At 39.1% G+C, this 17,483-nt stretch overlaps 1 protein-coding gene across 14 annotated transcripts in view; it reads right to left on the bottom strand.

Moving 5' to 3' along the window:
- Positions 1-17,483, bottom strand: part of KALRN (kalirin RhoGEF kinase) — a 520,424-nt gene that overhangs the window by 269,220 nt on the left and 233,721 nt on the right. For all 14 annotated transcript variants that reach the window (XM_062607041.1, XM_062607047.1, XM_062607043.1 and 11 more), the window contains 2 exons: positions 11,054-11,245; positions 3,597-3,728 (listed from right to left, as the gene is read on the bottom strand). In XM_062607041.1, coding sequence (XP_062463025.1) covers positions 3,597-3,728; positions 11,054-11,245 — 324 coding nt within the window. The remainder of the gene's footprint in view (positions 1-3,596; positions 3,729-11,053; positions 11,246-17,483) is intronic.

Here is a 17,483-nt window from a genome sequence, read left to right on the forward strand (position 1 = left end):
CGGTACTCAGTATTTGCAAGGATTACATAGATATATATTCCAGGATTTTGTATCCTCTGCAGTTCTGAAGTTCTTTGGCTTAAAAGTTTTCTTTTCTGAAAGTATTTTTGTAGTGAACGTTACTGCATTCCCAGTCAATGGGCACAGAAGGTTTGTGCTGTCAGAGTTCACAGATGAACAGATTTCAGAAAGGAAGGCAACAACTTCATAAATTGAGAACCTACCTACTTTGCTCTTTCAGTAATACCCCTGTTCTCCTTATAACTGCAAAAATAAATCACCAAATCTCTTCATGTGAATCTTTTGAATTTCTCAAAGACCAGGCAAGCATCACCAACCTGCTTTAGCTGCATCACTTCACTTACATCTCACATTGTGTTTTTAAGAAGTGTTGCAAAATTCTTAAATTTAACAGACCTGCACCCAGCATGACTCGCAGTCTCTGTAAGGTGTAAGTCCCAGAGCTGCGTTTGTGAATGTGAATTTGACCATTTCTCACTTATTTTGAAAAGTAATTGTTGCTAGACTCTTTGGGAAGGTTTAACTCGCCACCTGGCACAACACACATACACTCCAGTCATATGGTGATATTCCTGCATTTTGTCTTCACGGTAAGAGAAGGGCTACAATGGGCAGCAGGCAAATGCTACTGTAAGTTATGTGATCTTGGGTGAACCAAAATAAAGATTTTGTTGTGCCAGGGGAATAACCCCCATGGATGCTGCATATATGTATTTAGGGAATAAGTTAAAATCTGCAGATCTCCTATATACTGGGTCAGAAAGACCTCCAGAGCCTTTGCAAGTGACTGGACTAATAGTGCCATCTGTGAAACAGTTACAATTTGCACTAGGGAAAAAAAATTGGTCTTTACAGCAAATATATCATGCCTCTAAGAACAGACAATAAAGTACAGTTAATCATACTGCAGTGAACAGGACGCTCTTATAATCAGCCAGGATCAAGCCTGACTGGAGAAAACCTTTCTCTCTCTTCCTCCCTCCTTATCTTTATCAAATCAGTACAGTTCTCAGTAAGGGTGTCCCAAGTTTGTCTCTTGCTGTTAATCCACTAGAAACACTGGTGGAGCACCATAAGCACATTGTGGATGGAGTCATCTAGAAGAACTCTTCTTGCAAGAGGGGAATTTGCTAAAGATATACGTCTCATGTGCATCTCCTCCCTCCAGCATTGTTCCACCCAAAGTGAAAACAAGAGCACCACTTGATTCTCAGAAGAAAGAATGCCTGCTCTGCCAGCAGCTTGGCTTATTGCAGAAAAGGATTACTTAGCTGTGCATCGCATATCAGGTCTGTGGTCTCTGTCTCTGCTATTTCTGAGATTCACTCAAGTGCAATGAAGGAAACAAGACAATTATGGCTACAGCCATGACAAGGTAGAAAAATCTCTTAGGTTCCTGCAGTGACTCTGAACTGCTTTGTTATACTCTGTGACTGAAGACAATAGGCCCATATATCCTAGTAAAGTTAATTAATATCCTATTAAACATCCATATGAAATAGTTATCCATTTATTGCAAATTTCTTAGAATTATACAAATAGAAACAGATTTTCAAAGACTCAGAAGGACAAGAAAGGAAAGAAAAAGCTACAATTTTCATTCCACCATAGAGACCTCTGAGGGAAGGAACATTATTTTCTATGGGCAAGAGGCATTATCTAGATTGAAGAAACAGGCATGTGGATAGGAGGCAGGACTCCTAAGGCTTTTCAGCTCACCACGTAGCTGTGGGAAAAGGGATGAACCTTTCCAAAATAACAGACTATAACCTTTCTGGCATTTCTACATACTATTTAAAAATGTACTTATTCGTAAAATAATATAGAAATGTTTTAAGCAGATGTGTTTGTGATGAGTTATAGTTTTCTGACAAAGCATCAGCAAAAGCAATACCCATGTTAAAAGTCTGCTTTTAGTTATGAGTTTAAAAGAATTTTCGTTTCACAAAAACTAAGACTGATAAAATGCCAGTTTCAAACTTTATTTATTTAATCATAATTCAATTAATTTTCAGAAATAATTTTTAAATACAATCAAAAAACTTATATTCACCTGACTAGGCACGTGAATAAAATTCACAGTTGCAACTGGAGATCAACAGGACTGTTCTGTATTTGCTCACACAATCTGTTCCTGAGAAATCTCAGTATCAAATAAGGAATTGCTCTTTGTGACTGCAGCCTGGACCTGCTCATTCTAATTGAATAAATCCCAAATTCTTGCAGATGTTTGGAAAATAGAGATTTCTATCTGAGACACCTTACATTCATCATCAGGATATCTGCACAATTTCACTGAACATGTATGAGTGCCTATCACCAAGCCTAGATTAGCAAATTCTTTTCTCTTATATTTATACTACAGATTTTTCCAAGAACGTCTTGACTAGAGTAAGAGCTGAGCATGGAGGAGGTTGTTATATTGTGTTCTGGACCCTTCACTTGGTAATTTACTAAGTGCAGCAAGCACTACAGTCCAGCTTGGAAAATCCTGGAAGGAGCAAAATTGCTTGGTATGCAGAAAAACAGTCAAAACACATCACAGTGCAGGGAAATGAAAAATACAACTAAACCCAAGCATTCAGGTGATCTGTGGATTACTTTCCCACAAGCTTGAGTCCTGGAGACACAGATAACAGTATAGAACAGATAACAGACATGTCTTCTCAATCCAGGGTTATTTGCAGGTTGGCCCATGCCTAGGGTAAACAGGTAGACTAGCCTTATTCCTAGAAGAGTACTCCCAGATGCCAGAGAGGTCCTGCAGCCCCTTTGCAAAATAAAGTGGACTAAACACAGACCCTGGTCTGTATGGTCAGATGTACTGAACGTTGGCTGTCTTTCAGTAGCTTTTATTGCATGCTAAAGCCTTAATAGGGGAAAAAGCAAGTTAAGAATTTTATGGGGTTTTTGACGAAATGCCAGAGAATATGGTTTAGTCTTAGCATCCTTGGCACCCTATTTCAAAGGAAAACAAAAACCACATACCCTATTTAGGCCTGAGATATTTGACAACAGTATACACAAATATAGCTGATGTTGCTTAGGGACATGGTTTAGTTGTGGATTTGGTAGTGTCAGGTTAACAGCTGGACTCAATCATCTTTTCCAACCTAAATGATTCTAAAGCACAGGTTTTTTTCAGCATTTATTGTAATGAGGACCTGACATCTCTGTGGTTTTGTATATTGAAAAAAAAAGCTTTTGGCACCCTCTGTTCCCATTAGCATACCTGTGTTAGAGCCAGGACTCATTCACAGAAGTAAAAGGGCTAAAGCTATTGGTGGCTTAGAGATTCCCTGCTCAGCAAAAGCAGCTCTTCTTTAGGGTGCCAACACTAGCTCTAGATTTTAATTCTGTATGTGATTTGTCCCTCAGATTTGTCCCATCATGCCCTTACAAGCACATTGCTGGGAATCACCTCCTACAGCCTGGAATTAGATCTGACTCCCTTGAAACAATCACAGAAATGGAAAGCAGAACCTATCCCATTTAGAAAAGCTAAGCTCCAAAATGCAGTCAAATATCTGTTATCACTTAACAGATACTCACATTCTTCTCTGGGAAGCACATACCTCTGTGTAGGCCTGTGTTACTTGTTCATACAGGGTCTGATGATGATGGATGGCCAGCTCCAGGTCTTGCATTTCTGAGGGGAGGCCTCCTTCACTGCACATTTTGCACCAGGCATCCACACCTGAAAGGAACTGGAAAAATTCCAGGAACAATGAGCAACATCTCATCAACATTAGAAAAAATTGGTTTATACAGTGCCACATATGACTGCCACAAGGGCTAAGGAAAAGAAGTTATAAAAGAGTCCTTTTGGGTACCCTAGAACAGTGTATTCTTCAGTATCTGAAGTACCTGAAGAACACCAAGATCCAAAGGAATGTTTTCTGTTTCTTGCGGATTAAAAACAAATGCTCCAGGCTCAGAAAACACTCATTCTAGGAATCTCTGCCTACCACACAAGGAGGCTACAACATTACAGTCCTAAAAGGGAGGCTGCAACATATTTATAAAAAAAAAAAAAAAAAGACCATCATGAAACACAGAAGACATGGTTACAGCTGTATTTGGCATTGTCTCCAGCTGTCAATCTTCTTTCAGTTGCTTACCTGTCCTTTACACTATTAATTTAAGCAAACAAATACTCCCATTAAAACCAATGTTACCATTCATTTCAGTGAAAGGCAGACAGTCTGTATTTGAGCAGTTTCCAACCCAGGGCCAGCTCAGTGGGATTGCTAATAGGATACCAAGGCTTTAAAGCCCTCGCTCACACATTTGATTCTGGCCCAGGTCAGCAGTGATCAGATACCATTACCATCTGATGGCTGCTAAGCAGCCAATGCCAAATGAGCTGCTGGTCTCAGTCCAGTTCCTGGTGGGCAGACATCCATGAACAGTGAGAAAAAATTCATTGCCATTGCAATTGATATGGGTTAGCACCTTGGTTGAAAGCCTTAACAAACAGCCAGAAACTGAATGGCTTTGGGGAGAAGGGGGATGGAAAAAAATATTTTTCCACTCTTAAAGGCCTCCAGGGCAGTGCTGATGCACTCTGGCAGAACAAATTAGGGAAGCTCTCTTGGGTGCTGCTTGTTCTGTAAAAGAAAAGAGGAATTTAGTCTCTAAGGTTCCCATCCTGCTTTTCTTTTAAGAAGGACTTAGTTCAATGACACAGCTCATATGTTCATATTTTGACCATACTAACTGCCTAATGCCACCTCATTACTTCTCATTAATATTTTCTCTTCCTTCACATTTCTGTTAAACCAGCCTGCTGTACTTTGTGGCTATTTATAAAAAAAGAACAGCCAATTATACAACAGATGCAGTACCCTGTAGGGTGAACATAGAATGCCACAAACCCACCCCCAGGATCACAGCTTTATGCACTCATGAAGTGTTCACCTGTGGCTTGTTAGTAAAGCACTCACAGCATGAGGGGCTGCGAGATTCAAAGCAAAGAATTTCAATTCAGCTCTGACTCTGCCATCAGCATCCTTTTTTATTAGCAGTTTAAAGCTATTCACTATGCTGCTGTGTAATCAAGCCTATAAAGTGTTTGCATCGTAAACGCTTTTCAGTGCACAAAGGTTCAGTGACAAAGATGAATTCCTAAACTTTCACATCTACAAAGTACAAATCTAACAGTGAAAACTGATTTCTAGAACACCAGAGGCAAGGATGGCAAGCTCTCTTGCACTGGTTTGACTCCTGATCTGTTGAATGTCTTTAGATGAGATCTGCAAACACCTTGCATAAAGCTGAAATCATCATCTTTTGTGCCAAGGTAGTGGAATTCACATCATTTCCTACACAGTTTTAAGAGCATAGAGCTGAGATCAATCCCTTCTCTCACTGTTATATGAACCTCTTGGTCAAAAGAGTGAACAAAAGACCTTTACACATCATAGACCACTGTTCCTGCTGCTGGAATCACACTGTTACTGCTCTTATCAAAACTGCTGAATTCTACCAATTTTAGTACAAGCTCTTATAGTCTTCTCACTTATATACTGCCATATCCCCAGACTTTGATTTGCTCAGTAGGTGAGAGAAGTCTCAAGAAGATCCTACGCACATAACCACATTTCCACCTTGTTGTCTGACATCTTTCTTTTGTGTATCTATTGTATATAGACAATGCCACATCAACAATTACATCGGTAATTTCACTTCTGCCACTAGCAGGAGCAGTTGGCATCATCTGTTTTAAAAGGTTTTAAGAAATGCAACCTGTCAGTATTTTACTTAATATCCTAAGACAGTGTATAGTGGTCTGTGGTGTGTGTATAGATTCACACAGGGAGACCAAACAGGTTTTTTTAAAGACTTTCGTAAAGTCTTAGTTGATACCATAGGACTACTGATTAGGGCATTTTGAAAAAAGCAGCTACATGTCCCAGAAAACCAATCCTATTCGGGGCTGCATAAAAAGAAATGTGATCAGCAGTCAAGGGAGGTGTTTCTCTCCTAGTCCACTCCTCTGAGACCCCACTTGCAGTACTGTGTTCAGCTCTGGGGTCCCCAACATAAGAAGGACATGGACCGGTTGGAGCAAGTCTAGAGGAGGGCCACAAAGATGATCAGGGAGCTGGAGCACCTCTCCCATGAAGACAGGCCAACAAAGTTGGACATGTTCAGCCTGGAGATGAGAAGGCTCCTGGGAGACCTTAGTGCAGTCTTCCAGTACCTAAAGGGTGCCTACAAGAAATATGGAGGGACTTTTTACAAGGGCACGTAGTAACAGGACAAGGGGGAATGGCTTTAAACTGGAAGAGGGTAGATTAGATATAAGAAGTTCTTTCCTGTGAGGATGATGAGGTACTGGAACATGTTACCCCAAGATGTTTTGCCTGCCCTACCCCTGGCAGTATTCAGAGCAGGGCTGGATGGGGCTTTGAGCAACCTGATCTAGTGGGAGGTGTCCCTGCCCACGGCAAGGAGCTGGAACTGGGTGATCTTTAAGGTCCCTTCTAACCTGAACTATTCTGATTCTATGTTAATTTTAGTTGTCACACACTGCGGCAAACACAGAGAAAGACTAAATGTAAGCATTCATGCTAGAAACATATTCATATCACAAAATCACTATTTGACAGAGTTGAAAAAGATACATTAAAAATTCTAAATTGCTAACTGTTGGGTCGAAATAGGAGCTGTTACTGTCCACCGGATACTAAATACCATTTGAATTAATTGCTTAAATTTCTTGTTAGCCCATAGACTAGAATAGTTCCTGCTGGGAACATAAAAGCTGCTTAAATATGATTTGAAATGACAGGCTCCAATAATTGCCCATGCTTTCCAAGACTTCAGGAGAGATTAAGAAAAAATTCCCCTAAAAAATAAAAAAGTCTCTAAGGTACCTTTGTGCCTCTGACTCAACCCAAAAGTAACTTTAAAGAAACAACCTATGCTTACTCCTGAGTCACAACCTATTCACTAAGTCGCAAGTTCTGTATTAGGCCAGGTAATAGTATATTCTCAAGAGCACTTCTTAGTAACTTTACTCAGGGACTGCTATGCTGTCTCACGTGGTTACTCCAAAACACAGCTCAGACATTTTATAGTCCACATTTCTCCACGTTTTTTGCAGTCTTTGCTTACTGCTTGCTAGGCCTCTGTGGGGAAGCTGCAGGATAAGCAGGGTAGTATAGGCCACAGACAAATTAAAACCAAACTTTCATGCTCCAGAATGCCTGTGGAGAAATATGGAAGGAAGGCCATGATACCACTTCCCTCAGTGAACTATATCTCTTGTGCCCTGAACATTTTGTATGAGGCCACTTGTATGTTTCCTATTGCTGTTTCTGGAGTTTTCCCATTTAATGCAGAAGTTATTGTGGCCTTATCCCTGCATCTTCCAGATATCAACTGGCTTTTCCTTTTCTCCCGTTCCTCACATTCTTCCTCTTCTTTTGCCCTCCCCCCCCCACCTTTCACATTTCCTTTCCTCAAATACGAGAGTTCAGGATGTGCTTAGAGAAATCTAGGCAGAGATGAGAGAACCAGTAGTCTTCCTGGTTGGGGAGTACTGTAATATGAAACAAATGGTCAGGGGTCATTTTTCAGAGAATCAGCACAAATGTCTAGCCTGTGCACCTATCACCTACTACTTTAAATAGTATTACTGCTCTTGCATGTCTGAGAGTAGACCCTGACCCAGAATTAATTGGTTGAGGTCTCTTGGCTGCTTGAAGATATTAATTTGTTCATTCTGACAGAATCTGTAGAGTGAGCATCTTATGAACACTTTAGCACACTTTCAGAGATTACATCCAAGAAAGGGAGGACACCTGGTATGTCTGCTTTCCCCATCTGGCAGTTAGTGAGCTGGAATCTCATCTGGAGTAAATAAGCACAGTTCTCTTGAAATCACAATGAGATAAGGCATGCTCTCCTACGTTCTCTTGCAACTTTGAATAGCCTCAGACATACCTAAAGATACAGAAGCAGATTGTCTTTTACACTAGGATATCTCCATGTGAGCATGTGGGTAAGGGAGTGAAGAGAAAAAAGAAGTAAAAAAAAACCCAAAACAACCAACCAACCAATAGATTTGTAGCAGGTGGAACTGAGGGATATTTGGAAAGCACCTCCATCGAATATCCTGAGTTGCACCTTGATCTGGACATAGTCACTGTTTTGGGTTTAGTTTACTGGCTTCTGATCAAACACATGTGCTGAAGGAAGCCTGGCTTTAAGCTAAGTTAGCAAAATTTGTCCTTTTTTTCTCTTCTTGATGATGGTTTAGTATATACAAATTGTGTTTAAAAAATTCAAGGAAGACACACACGTGCACACACACACAAAAAAAAAAATGAAAAAAGAAAGAAAGAGAAAAAAAAAGCAAACCAAAAGCGCTTTGATCCAGGAACTCATTCAGCTAAGCCCCATTCAACATGCCACATGTATCTGCAATAAAAGCCAGGAAAGCAACGTGATTCTGAGGCACATGAAGACAGATGTGAGGTTCAATTCTCAGCAGGGTTGACTCAGCCTTTTATCCTTCCAAGCCAGACAAATTGTATTCTGTGCAATTTTCTGTGTGGGGTCTTTAGGAAGAGACCTTGAAAAACAAGTTGCTTCCTGCTCAGCTTGCGCATTATAGAGATCATAGAGCTTTTCATAAATCTCTGACCCAAGCCAACAACTTCCTTGCAGTCTGGGGTGTGCCAAAGGCTGAAAGATTACGGTCCTAAAAGACTTGCTTCCTGTTGGCATCACAGAGAGCTTCAATCAATAGGAAGGAATGAACAAAGAGACTGTAGCAGCTTATCACTCTGGAGAAGGAAAGAAAATCTGTGTATCCGATCCGTATGAGGGAAGCAGGGGTACAGTGTGGGAAATATGGTTGAATCCACATCAAGATTACCTTTACTGACAGAACAAAGGGAGTGAAAAGAGATTTGATCTGTGACAGAGGAAATAGTGAGTTTATCTACATCTTTGCTTCAGAGATTTAAACCTTATTTATTACAAAATAATGAAGCCCTGATTTGACTTAAAAAAAACCCTGGGTGATACCAAATAGCCACATTTAGAATGAATGCTTGATAGGCAACAGAGTAAGTTACAGACCTAATCCCAAATATGTCACTTTATACCATACAGAGGTCAAATGACCAAATTATTAGCATTCAAGTCATTGGTTTATCTACCAGAGTTACTAAATCAAAGCTGAAATTTTAGTTCTGGCTACTGGATACACACTGGCTCCCATATTTTTACTTTTCTTTTCTTTTTTTTTTCCTTTTTTTTTTTTTTTCACCAAAGTTTACAGCTTTCACATTAGCACTTTTCCACTGAATTTTCTCTTATTGCAAGTGAGGATCAATTGCTGTTTGTAATTAGCAAATTCTCCTGTTAGTAATGTAAGACTGTCTTCTGTCACACAGTACGAATTTCTTAAGTTCCTTATGAAGAGGAGTCCTTATGCCAAAGCATGACTGGGTTTTTCAGACCCATCCATACAACTGTGAAGAAAAAAAGACCAAAAGCTGAAAGTGACATTAGTGTAACTTTTTTTTTTTTGAAGTTATGGCTGAGGCAAAATATCCGCTTTGACAGTTCAGAAGGCAGTGGAAAAAAAATACTCACTTCTAGCTTCACAGTCAGTTCAATACAGCTTTCTGTTTTGTTGACTTTGATGCTATACAATACCTCAGCAACTACTCATAAATTGCAAACAAGACTGACACTTCAGAAAAACAGGGGATTGCTCATTAAAAAAAAAATGGCAAAACACCCCAAAACCCAAACCCCAAACAAACAAGAATTGATTAATTAATAAACTTTAAACATTTTGATTGTGACTACAGACTGTATAGAAGTTCTTTTTTTTCATTTTTCTTTACAAACATATGATGACTGACAATTATTAACATTAAGACAATACCTAAACACTACAGTGCCCATCATACTCAGTGAAAGTTCTTGTACTGGGCATCATCCTAGTGTACCAGTCCCATCAAAGCCACTGAGTGTGCTTACATGAGTAAGTGCCCAGTAGGGTGAGTGATTGCTCTATGCTATGGCCTGTTGTCAATAGGAAACACAAAATAAGGAAAAATTCACTACAATTCTACAGTCAGAAACAAACAATAATGCAAATCTTTGAGCTAAACTTTTCCATACATCTATTCTGAATTGTGAGGCACAATTTCTGGCTTATTAGTTATAACTACTTCTTCAGTCACCTTAAGTATGGGTCATTTTATAAACATCAAGCACACTTAGTAGTTTTGATATTAACTACTTGGAAAACAACACAACAATACCGAAGAGAGCCTCAAAGCAGTGTTTGTCACTGGAAAACGAATCTAATCAACATATAGTCAAAGTTGAACAATCACCATTAGGTGTAAAAAATGCAGAAGTTTTATTAATTGACATACTTTAAATCTTTTGTAGCTATGAAATTATGGAACCATTCTGGTAGTTGTTAAAGACACAAACTAGAGTTCCGGGACACGGAAAATTTTCTCGGATTTAGCTGTCTCTGAAATATATACTATGTGAGGTCTAACAAAGTTTGGGCCTACGGAAGGCACTGCAGGAGTAGATAGTGGAATGAATTCTGTAAGTTTCGTTGACAATAATGTGCTTTGACTCCTAGAAATTGTCTGCCTGTATGGGTCTATGTCATATGTGTGAATATTCCTGTGCACATACCACATATACGTGTAAGTGCAGATGCACACTGTTTCTCTGACCACAGTAATCCTGAATTTAACCACAGCATTGATGAAATATTAGGCAACAGAAATAAAGCAGCATGTTACTGCACTAGTGCACTTCAGTCAGTTATCCTCTCTCATCATTATGGCATAAACATATTTTCTTACCCATTTTTTGGAGAGAAGGGCAAGCATTACTATTTGTTTTTGAGACACTGATCCACTAGTAACAAGGCTCAACCTCATTGCATATATGCCAAAAGCCATTAGGTTTTAACTGAAGCATCATCATTATTAAGTAGCAGAGGATCATTTCGTTACTCATGAAAGCAGCTCACCTGTTCAGCTTTCTGGTGAAAGACAGCAGACATGGCTAAGATGGTGCTGCGTTCATCCAGAGCTGCAGCAAAACTCTTCCACTCTTGATCCAGCTGGCTAGATATTTGTTTGATTTGCTGGGAAGCATAATGGCCTGCCTCGGAAAGCCTTGTTGCAACAGACATGATCCTATTGATGTTGACATAGGCATTCTGGAAATTAAAAAGCACACATAAAGAGAAGAAAGAACTGTGACCACCCTCTGCCTTCATTACACATTCCAAACACCTTCAGCTGGAGCAAAGCCTAGCAGTTCAACAAGAGCAACCAACTACCTGCTTAAATATGCGTGAATAGCAGGCATAACACATCCCTGGGGAATCTTTTTGCACATCTATGCCATTATCTACCACTGTTATCTCCCCCTCTCCCCTTTAATTTATTTATGGAGAACTAATTTGTCATACTTTAGCTATTTACTCACCTGTTAAGGTCTACTCCTTGCTTATATCTTATTCTTGATATTTCTCTTTCATTTCTTCATATTTCTGGATGCTAGATCCACATATTTGTAAGTGAAATGTTTGCTTTCTGTCCTTTGAGAACCTGACAATCCCTTATAGCCATGTAGTGTCAACAAATGAAAAAGTCTTATAGAATTTAAAAGAGCTCATAAGGATATTCTATAGAAACATAAGATTTCCCACAGAAATGTCTATTAAATTATATTCTTCAGTTAAAATGTTATCTTTTTTGCAGGTTATTGTAAGCTGTTCTCCAGCAGAGATATCATTTAACTATATTCTGAATTTAGAAGGATTCAAAAAGCCTACATTTTGAAAAAAGTTTCTTTCATAAGAATTTTCCACAACAGTTTTTATTCAGCCTTGAAGTAGTGGAAAGATAGGGTTTTCTCTTCAAACTGAATTGTGGACAGCAATGTAATTGTATTACAACATCCCCATTCCACACTGGAACATAAACCTAAACATAAATAGCCATAATGACAATGTCTTACAAAGATGCAGCATCAAAGACAGATGACGGCTGTCTTGCAGATATCTGGAACATCATTTGATGCAAACACTTCTTTCTCTTTCCTCCTTACCAGAGGAAAGGAGCATCCCAGAATTTGAGATGTTTTATTAATGTTGACTCACCACTTTCTTGTCTCACAAAAGTATTTCAAAAGGGCTTTAGGAATTTCAGAGAGTAGAATCTGTAAGATGCTGATGAACAAGGACAGGCACAGCCCTGATGATTTTAACAGTATTACTCATGGGCAAATAATAAATCACAGGTGGAAATGTTCGTTGGAGCAGGATCTCATCATAGTGAGTGGGAGCACAATGTGGAAAAGTATCTGCCAATCCAAACATGAAACACAACAGAGAACTGCCAAGGCAAGCACAGGTTCAAACTAAGTATGTCGGGCAAGTGTGTCAGGCAAAGTGTGGGGGATAACTACGAAGTACACTCATCATATCTGTACATACTAAAGGAAAACAAGATGGGGCCACAGCCTTTAGAGCCACTCCGCTCCCCCGATAGAACCGTGACTGCAACACCTGTCACATAAATAACACAGACCTATAGCAATACCCAGTCTTCACTTTTGAGCTTGTTTCCCCACTCCCCCCCTTATTACATATCCTTTTCTTAAAAATGGATTTGGCTCAAAATTGTCAGATTTATTTTAAATAATTTATTTTTTCCAGTACAATTAGAGAAACTGATCAAAATTGTTGTGGAGTTTAAAGTTTGGAAATTTGACCACAACCCACAGTCAAACATTTCTTTGTGTCCCTCTAGATCAGAAACTAGAACTTAGACTAAATATTTAAGCCTTTCTCCCAGAAAATCTTTATGACTGAGCCTCAGCCAAGATCATGTGCAACATTTCAGGTCCAGTCTTCTAACCTGAAAGCAGTCTAGCAGCATCTCTACAGTTGTTAAAGCTTGGATGAGCTGTGCCAAATGTAGGCCTGAAACTTTGCTGTGTTTGAAGGAAAAGGTGCTGGAGAAGTTTTAATTTCATGTAAAAATTTGTTGCTTTCAGCTTGCTTTTATTTATTTACTCCCCCCCCCCACCCCCAAATTATCTCAGCCATTGCAACACAATGAGCATGGAGAAAAACAACTTAGTTCCCTACAGCTACAGTATACAGATGTGTTAACTAGCAGAAAGGTAAAAGTAAGAATAATTGAAATGCAGCAGATGTTCTGGGGTTTAAGCTAAGGAGATTTATATGTTGTTCTGTCTGTTATATTCTTACACAGAGATGAGAATTTTTATGGATGAAATTTCACCTCTGTAGATGAGAATTTCTCATGGAAGAGTACCAACCCACTGCAGCCATCCCACTAACTCCATAGCTTTTCCAGCAGAAAGCAAGGATCGGCTTGGGAGTTACCTGTTCACACATCCATTCTTATAGCATCAAGTGAAACTGGCTCAGGAAACAGAGATTCCTGAGCTTCCCCTGTTGTTTTCTGAGGAAAAAATGGATTCAGGTGCACTATCACATGTGATGTGCTCTTCTGTATAACTCCATCAGGTAGTGCAGTGGACATACTTCCTACTTCCAATATATGCACTCTGTACATCTGCTTTATCTGTCCCACCTCAGTGAAGCAGAAACACTGCACATAAGACTGTCCAGTGTCTCTGGGTTGCATCAACAAGGTCAAACAATGAGAAAACAATATATTAATGTCTAGAAGTAAAGTTAAAAGTATTTCAGTTGACATTCTGTTGTTGTGACACTAGTATACAACCAATTTTTGGCTAATATATATTCTTTATCATTGATAAACCTTTCATTTACATGTATTAGCAGACTTTTCAAAATTACTTTCCATGTTAGAGGTAATTTTTCACTGACTGTATTTAAATTTTGAAACTTGAGTCATAACCCAGGATCTTTGCCTTGTAAAAATCATTTGACTAGAAAAAAAAAAGGAAAAATTTCCCAACACGTAGGTCAGCATCACAAGAGTTTCTTTTACAGTTTAGGAAGGATGTGTAATGCCTTGCAAGTGCACATACCCCTCTTTGTCCATCTCTGTCACCTAAACAAGGCCTTGATTCTGATCATCAATGTCTATAACACAGGCGTTCCTTCTATTGTAAGCAATCACTGCCAAGGTTCCTAACACTTGGTAGGATAACAGTCCTCAGTCTCAGGAATACGCATTGACCGCTGTGGAGTTCCAATTGCGGAACGATTTCCCACAGGAAAATACACTAATTCAGTCCTGATCATCTAGAGGGCATGCTGCGAGACCTTCCATCTTAATTAAACTCTCCAACTGTAGCTGGCACAATACTTCCTTCTGATATATGCATAAAAAGAATACCTTACACTCACAAAAGAAAAACGAACAGTGAGAAGCATTAAATCTACAAGGAATTTGCTTGTGTTCATCTCATTTCCTACAGAACTAGTTGTGATACTGTGATGGCAATCAGTGAAGGTGGGCTGCAAAGGAAGGGATTTGCAGATTAATTGAAGGTGAAATTTGATTGTTGAAGAGTTGTTCTTTGAAATAAAATAAAAAATAACCAGCTTGAACTCTGTTACTGTTAGTTTAGAAACCATCTGTGAAATGAACCTAATGCGTAAATCCAAAGCAGAAGGTTTTAAGTGACAAAATAAACTCCTGAGATATCTTTAAGACCTTTAAGTATTTTTAAGAAGACCAATTATATGTAGTCTGTTGCAGAATAATATTGGATGGCATTTGAACACAGCCTACATTCAGAAAAATACTGTTCATACAAGACAAATGTTGGGGCTTTTCAATAGACATCATTAGCCTTTACACGATAATTGTAATGTCCTTGAAATTTATTATGACTTTCCTTAGGACAACATGCACCTCCATCTAGTGTCAGATAGCTAACTCTGGGACAGCAGGATAGGCAGCAATGCCACCACTGAACACTCGCATTTTTACACACATCCCATGGAAAGTAATAACTCATTCTTTAAGGAGGTTAATGGATCCAGGCATAAACAATTCCAAGAAAGAAAATGCAAATAATTTCACTCAGACCAAATGAAACATATACCAAGTATCCAAGTGCAGAACTGCAACCAGTACGCTTTGTGTCGTATTGAAACAGGGTTTTATTTTCTCTAGTGAATTTATTAGATTAAGATTACTTGAAGCACTGGAGCTGAAGATTTGTCTTTGTGCAAAGTATTATTGTTTCAGTATAAACACTGTACAGCTGTGATAAAGACTAACATAATTTATTTTGAAACTGAAGTGAAAACAGGCACTGCCTTGAGTCACAGGAAAAAAAAAAAAAAACAAAAAAAAACCCACTACAGTTTACTACCTCAAATACACAACTTCTCCACATCCCACACTGTTCATTTAAAAAAAAGAATTATTATTGTAAAAAACAGAGTAATAAATTGTTTTCCCAAGAAGAAGCTGCGGTCACAGCATGCCTATAGAGAAGTATAGGAAAGGCATGTGCAAAAGGCATGACCCAATAAACATTTGGAGAGTGTATTTTCTACAGGAACTGAAGGAAATATTTTAATTATTATTAGTTATGCCTGGCTTAAAGGTAAAAAAAAAATAATAAAAAAAGAAATAGAAACAATCAAAGCAAAACACCTTAGAGATGCAAGATCCGACCCAGTTTCCATTGAAGTTTGTAAGGGTTTTCTCTGTAAAACATGCAGCCATCCACAGCTACATTGCCCTTCTTTGTATCTTCTCTCAATATTGATTTTAATGTATTAACAAAACAAAACAAGCCCCAAAAGCCAGTCTTTTTTAGCCTGACTTTGCCCTACTGCTGACAGCAATACCACAGTTCCTTACACAACCTTTGACAACCAAAATCTGTTGAAGAATTTTTTTAAAAAGCTCCTACTGAGAGAGCATACCACAAGAATTGTTTAAAATAGAAACCCAAGCTGAATTAACTTTGCCTGCTTGCTGCATGAATCAATGTTGATCCAAAACAAGAGGACATCACCCCATCATCAGAGGGGATTCTAGGTCTAAAATTCAACTAAAGCCTAAAGAAAAGTAGGATACGAAAAATAACACGCAGATGTACTACTCTCTTTGAGTTATATTCCTAAAGAGATGGAGGAGCCAATCTTCTTTGCAGATTGATTCATGCTGACTGTATGGGCTTCTATATGTGTGGGTTATACTGGAGACAGCACAAAAAGGGAGGCTCATCATCTGCTGCGCTTTCCCCTCAGCCAAAAAGGTCTCTCTGCTAGACAGCTCTATTAGAGAGGAGTTTGACACCACTGAGATGGTGAGATGGCACAGCTACAAGCCACAGTGCAGCCACCGAGAGGTCTCTGTCACATGAACTTCTTCCAAGATCTTTGGAAATGTCTCACCTCCATGCATTTCTCCAATTCCCCCCAAAAAGTTCACTTGGGGACAGAGGGAAGAATAATGGAGGAAAATAATTTTTCCATTAGTTAGACCCTCCCTGTCACTCCTTAATTTTCTATTAACAACAATTCTCTCTCTCCAAGTTTAGCTCCCAGTTATTTTAAGAAAATAATACCAGACAGCAATGGAAAAAAGATAAGGGGAGGTCCTCCAGCCTGGCTCTTCTAATAGTGTTTTCTGAAGAATTATGACCAACTTTGCATCTTTCATAAGCCAGATGGCTTTAATGCACTAACCTCCAGGACATGCTTATTTGCTCCTCCGAGTAGCAGTGTTATATGGAGGCAGTGCTAAGCTGTATTTTGTTGGGTGGCATTGCGATGGCAAGCTTAAAGATTCAGGTGCCTACAGCCTGTTTTTCAGTACTCCTCTCAATTATGATTACAATGGATACATTAATAGACATTATAAACATTTCTCATGTTCCACTGTTAAGCAATGCCCTAGTGAACCACAGTGCTTAAGTGAGGAATAACTAGGTAGGTGGAAATAGTGTATGGAATTTAGGTCACAGAAGTTAATTACTTGGTCTGGAACTGGGCCAGACTACCAGGGTTAACACCTGTAAACTTATGACAGCAGTGTGCAGTTTTTAACGACCTCAGGTAGTCAAGGCTTCTTTTTTACCTTGCCCTTTGGTGTCATAGTATGGTGAGGGTCTAGTGACTTACATCACCAACTTAAACATCAACCACCACTTTTGAGGTCTCAGCCCCAGTGCAACTTCAGTCTGACCATGTACAGCATGACAAGGTACACCTGTAGGAGTTGGTTTACTCAGGGGAAGCTTTTGTGTAGTTGACAGAGAGCATTCAGAGAGGGGTCATCTCTATACTGTGCAGTTGCAGCAGGGGTATGCACGCATCTTTCTAACCCAGTGAAATAATTAAAACATCAATACATTCTGTCCTCATTTCTGTGCTGAAAGCAGAGCAGTTTCCAGAACTAACACCTTATACCTGGAAAGAATAAGTGAGCAAAGGACTTATAAATTATAATGACACTTTT

Source organism: Pezoporus occidentalis, unplaced genomic scaffold (assembly GCF_034315485.1).
Source record: "Pezoporus occidentalis ecotype Australia unplaced genomic scaffold, CSIRO_AGI_Poc_V1 ctg12, whole genome shotgun sequence".
Classification (NCBI taxonomy): Eukaryota; Metazoa; Chordata; class Aves; order Psittaciformes; family Psittacidae; genus Pezoporus; species Pezoporus occidentalis.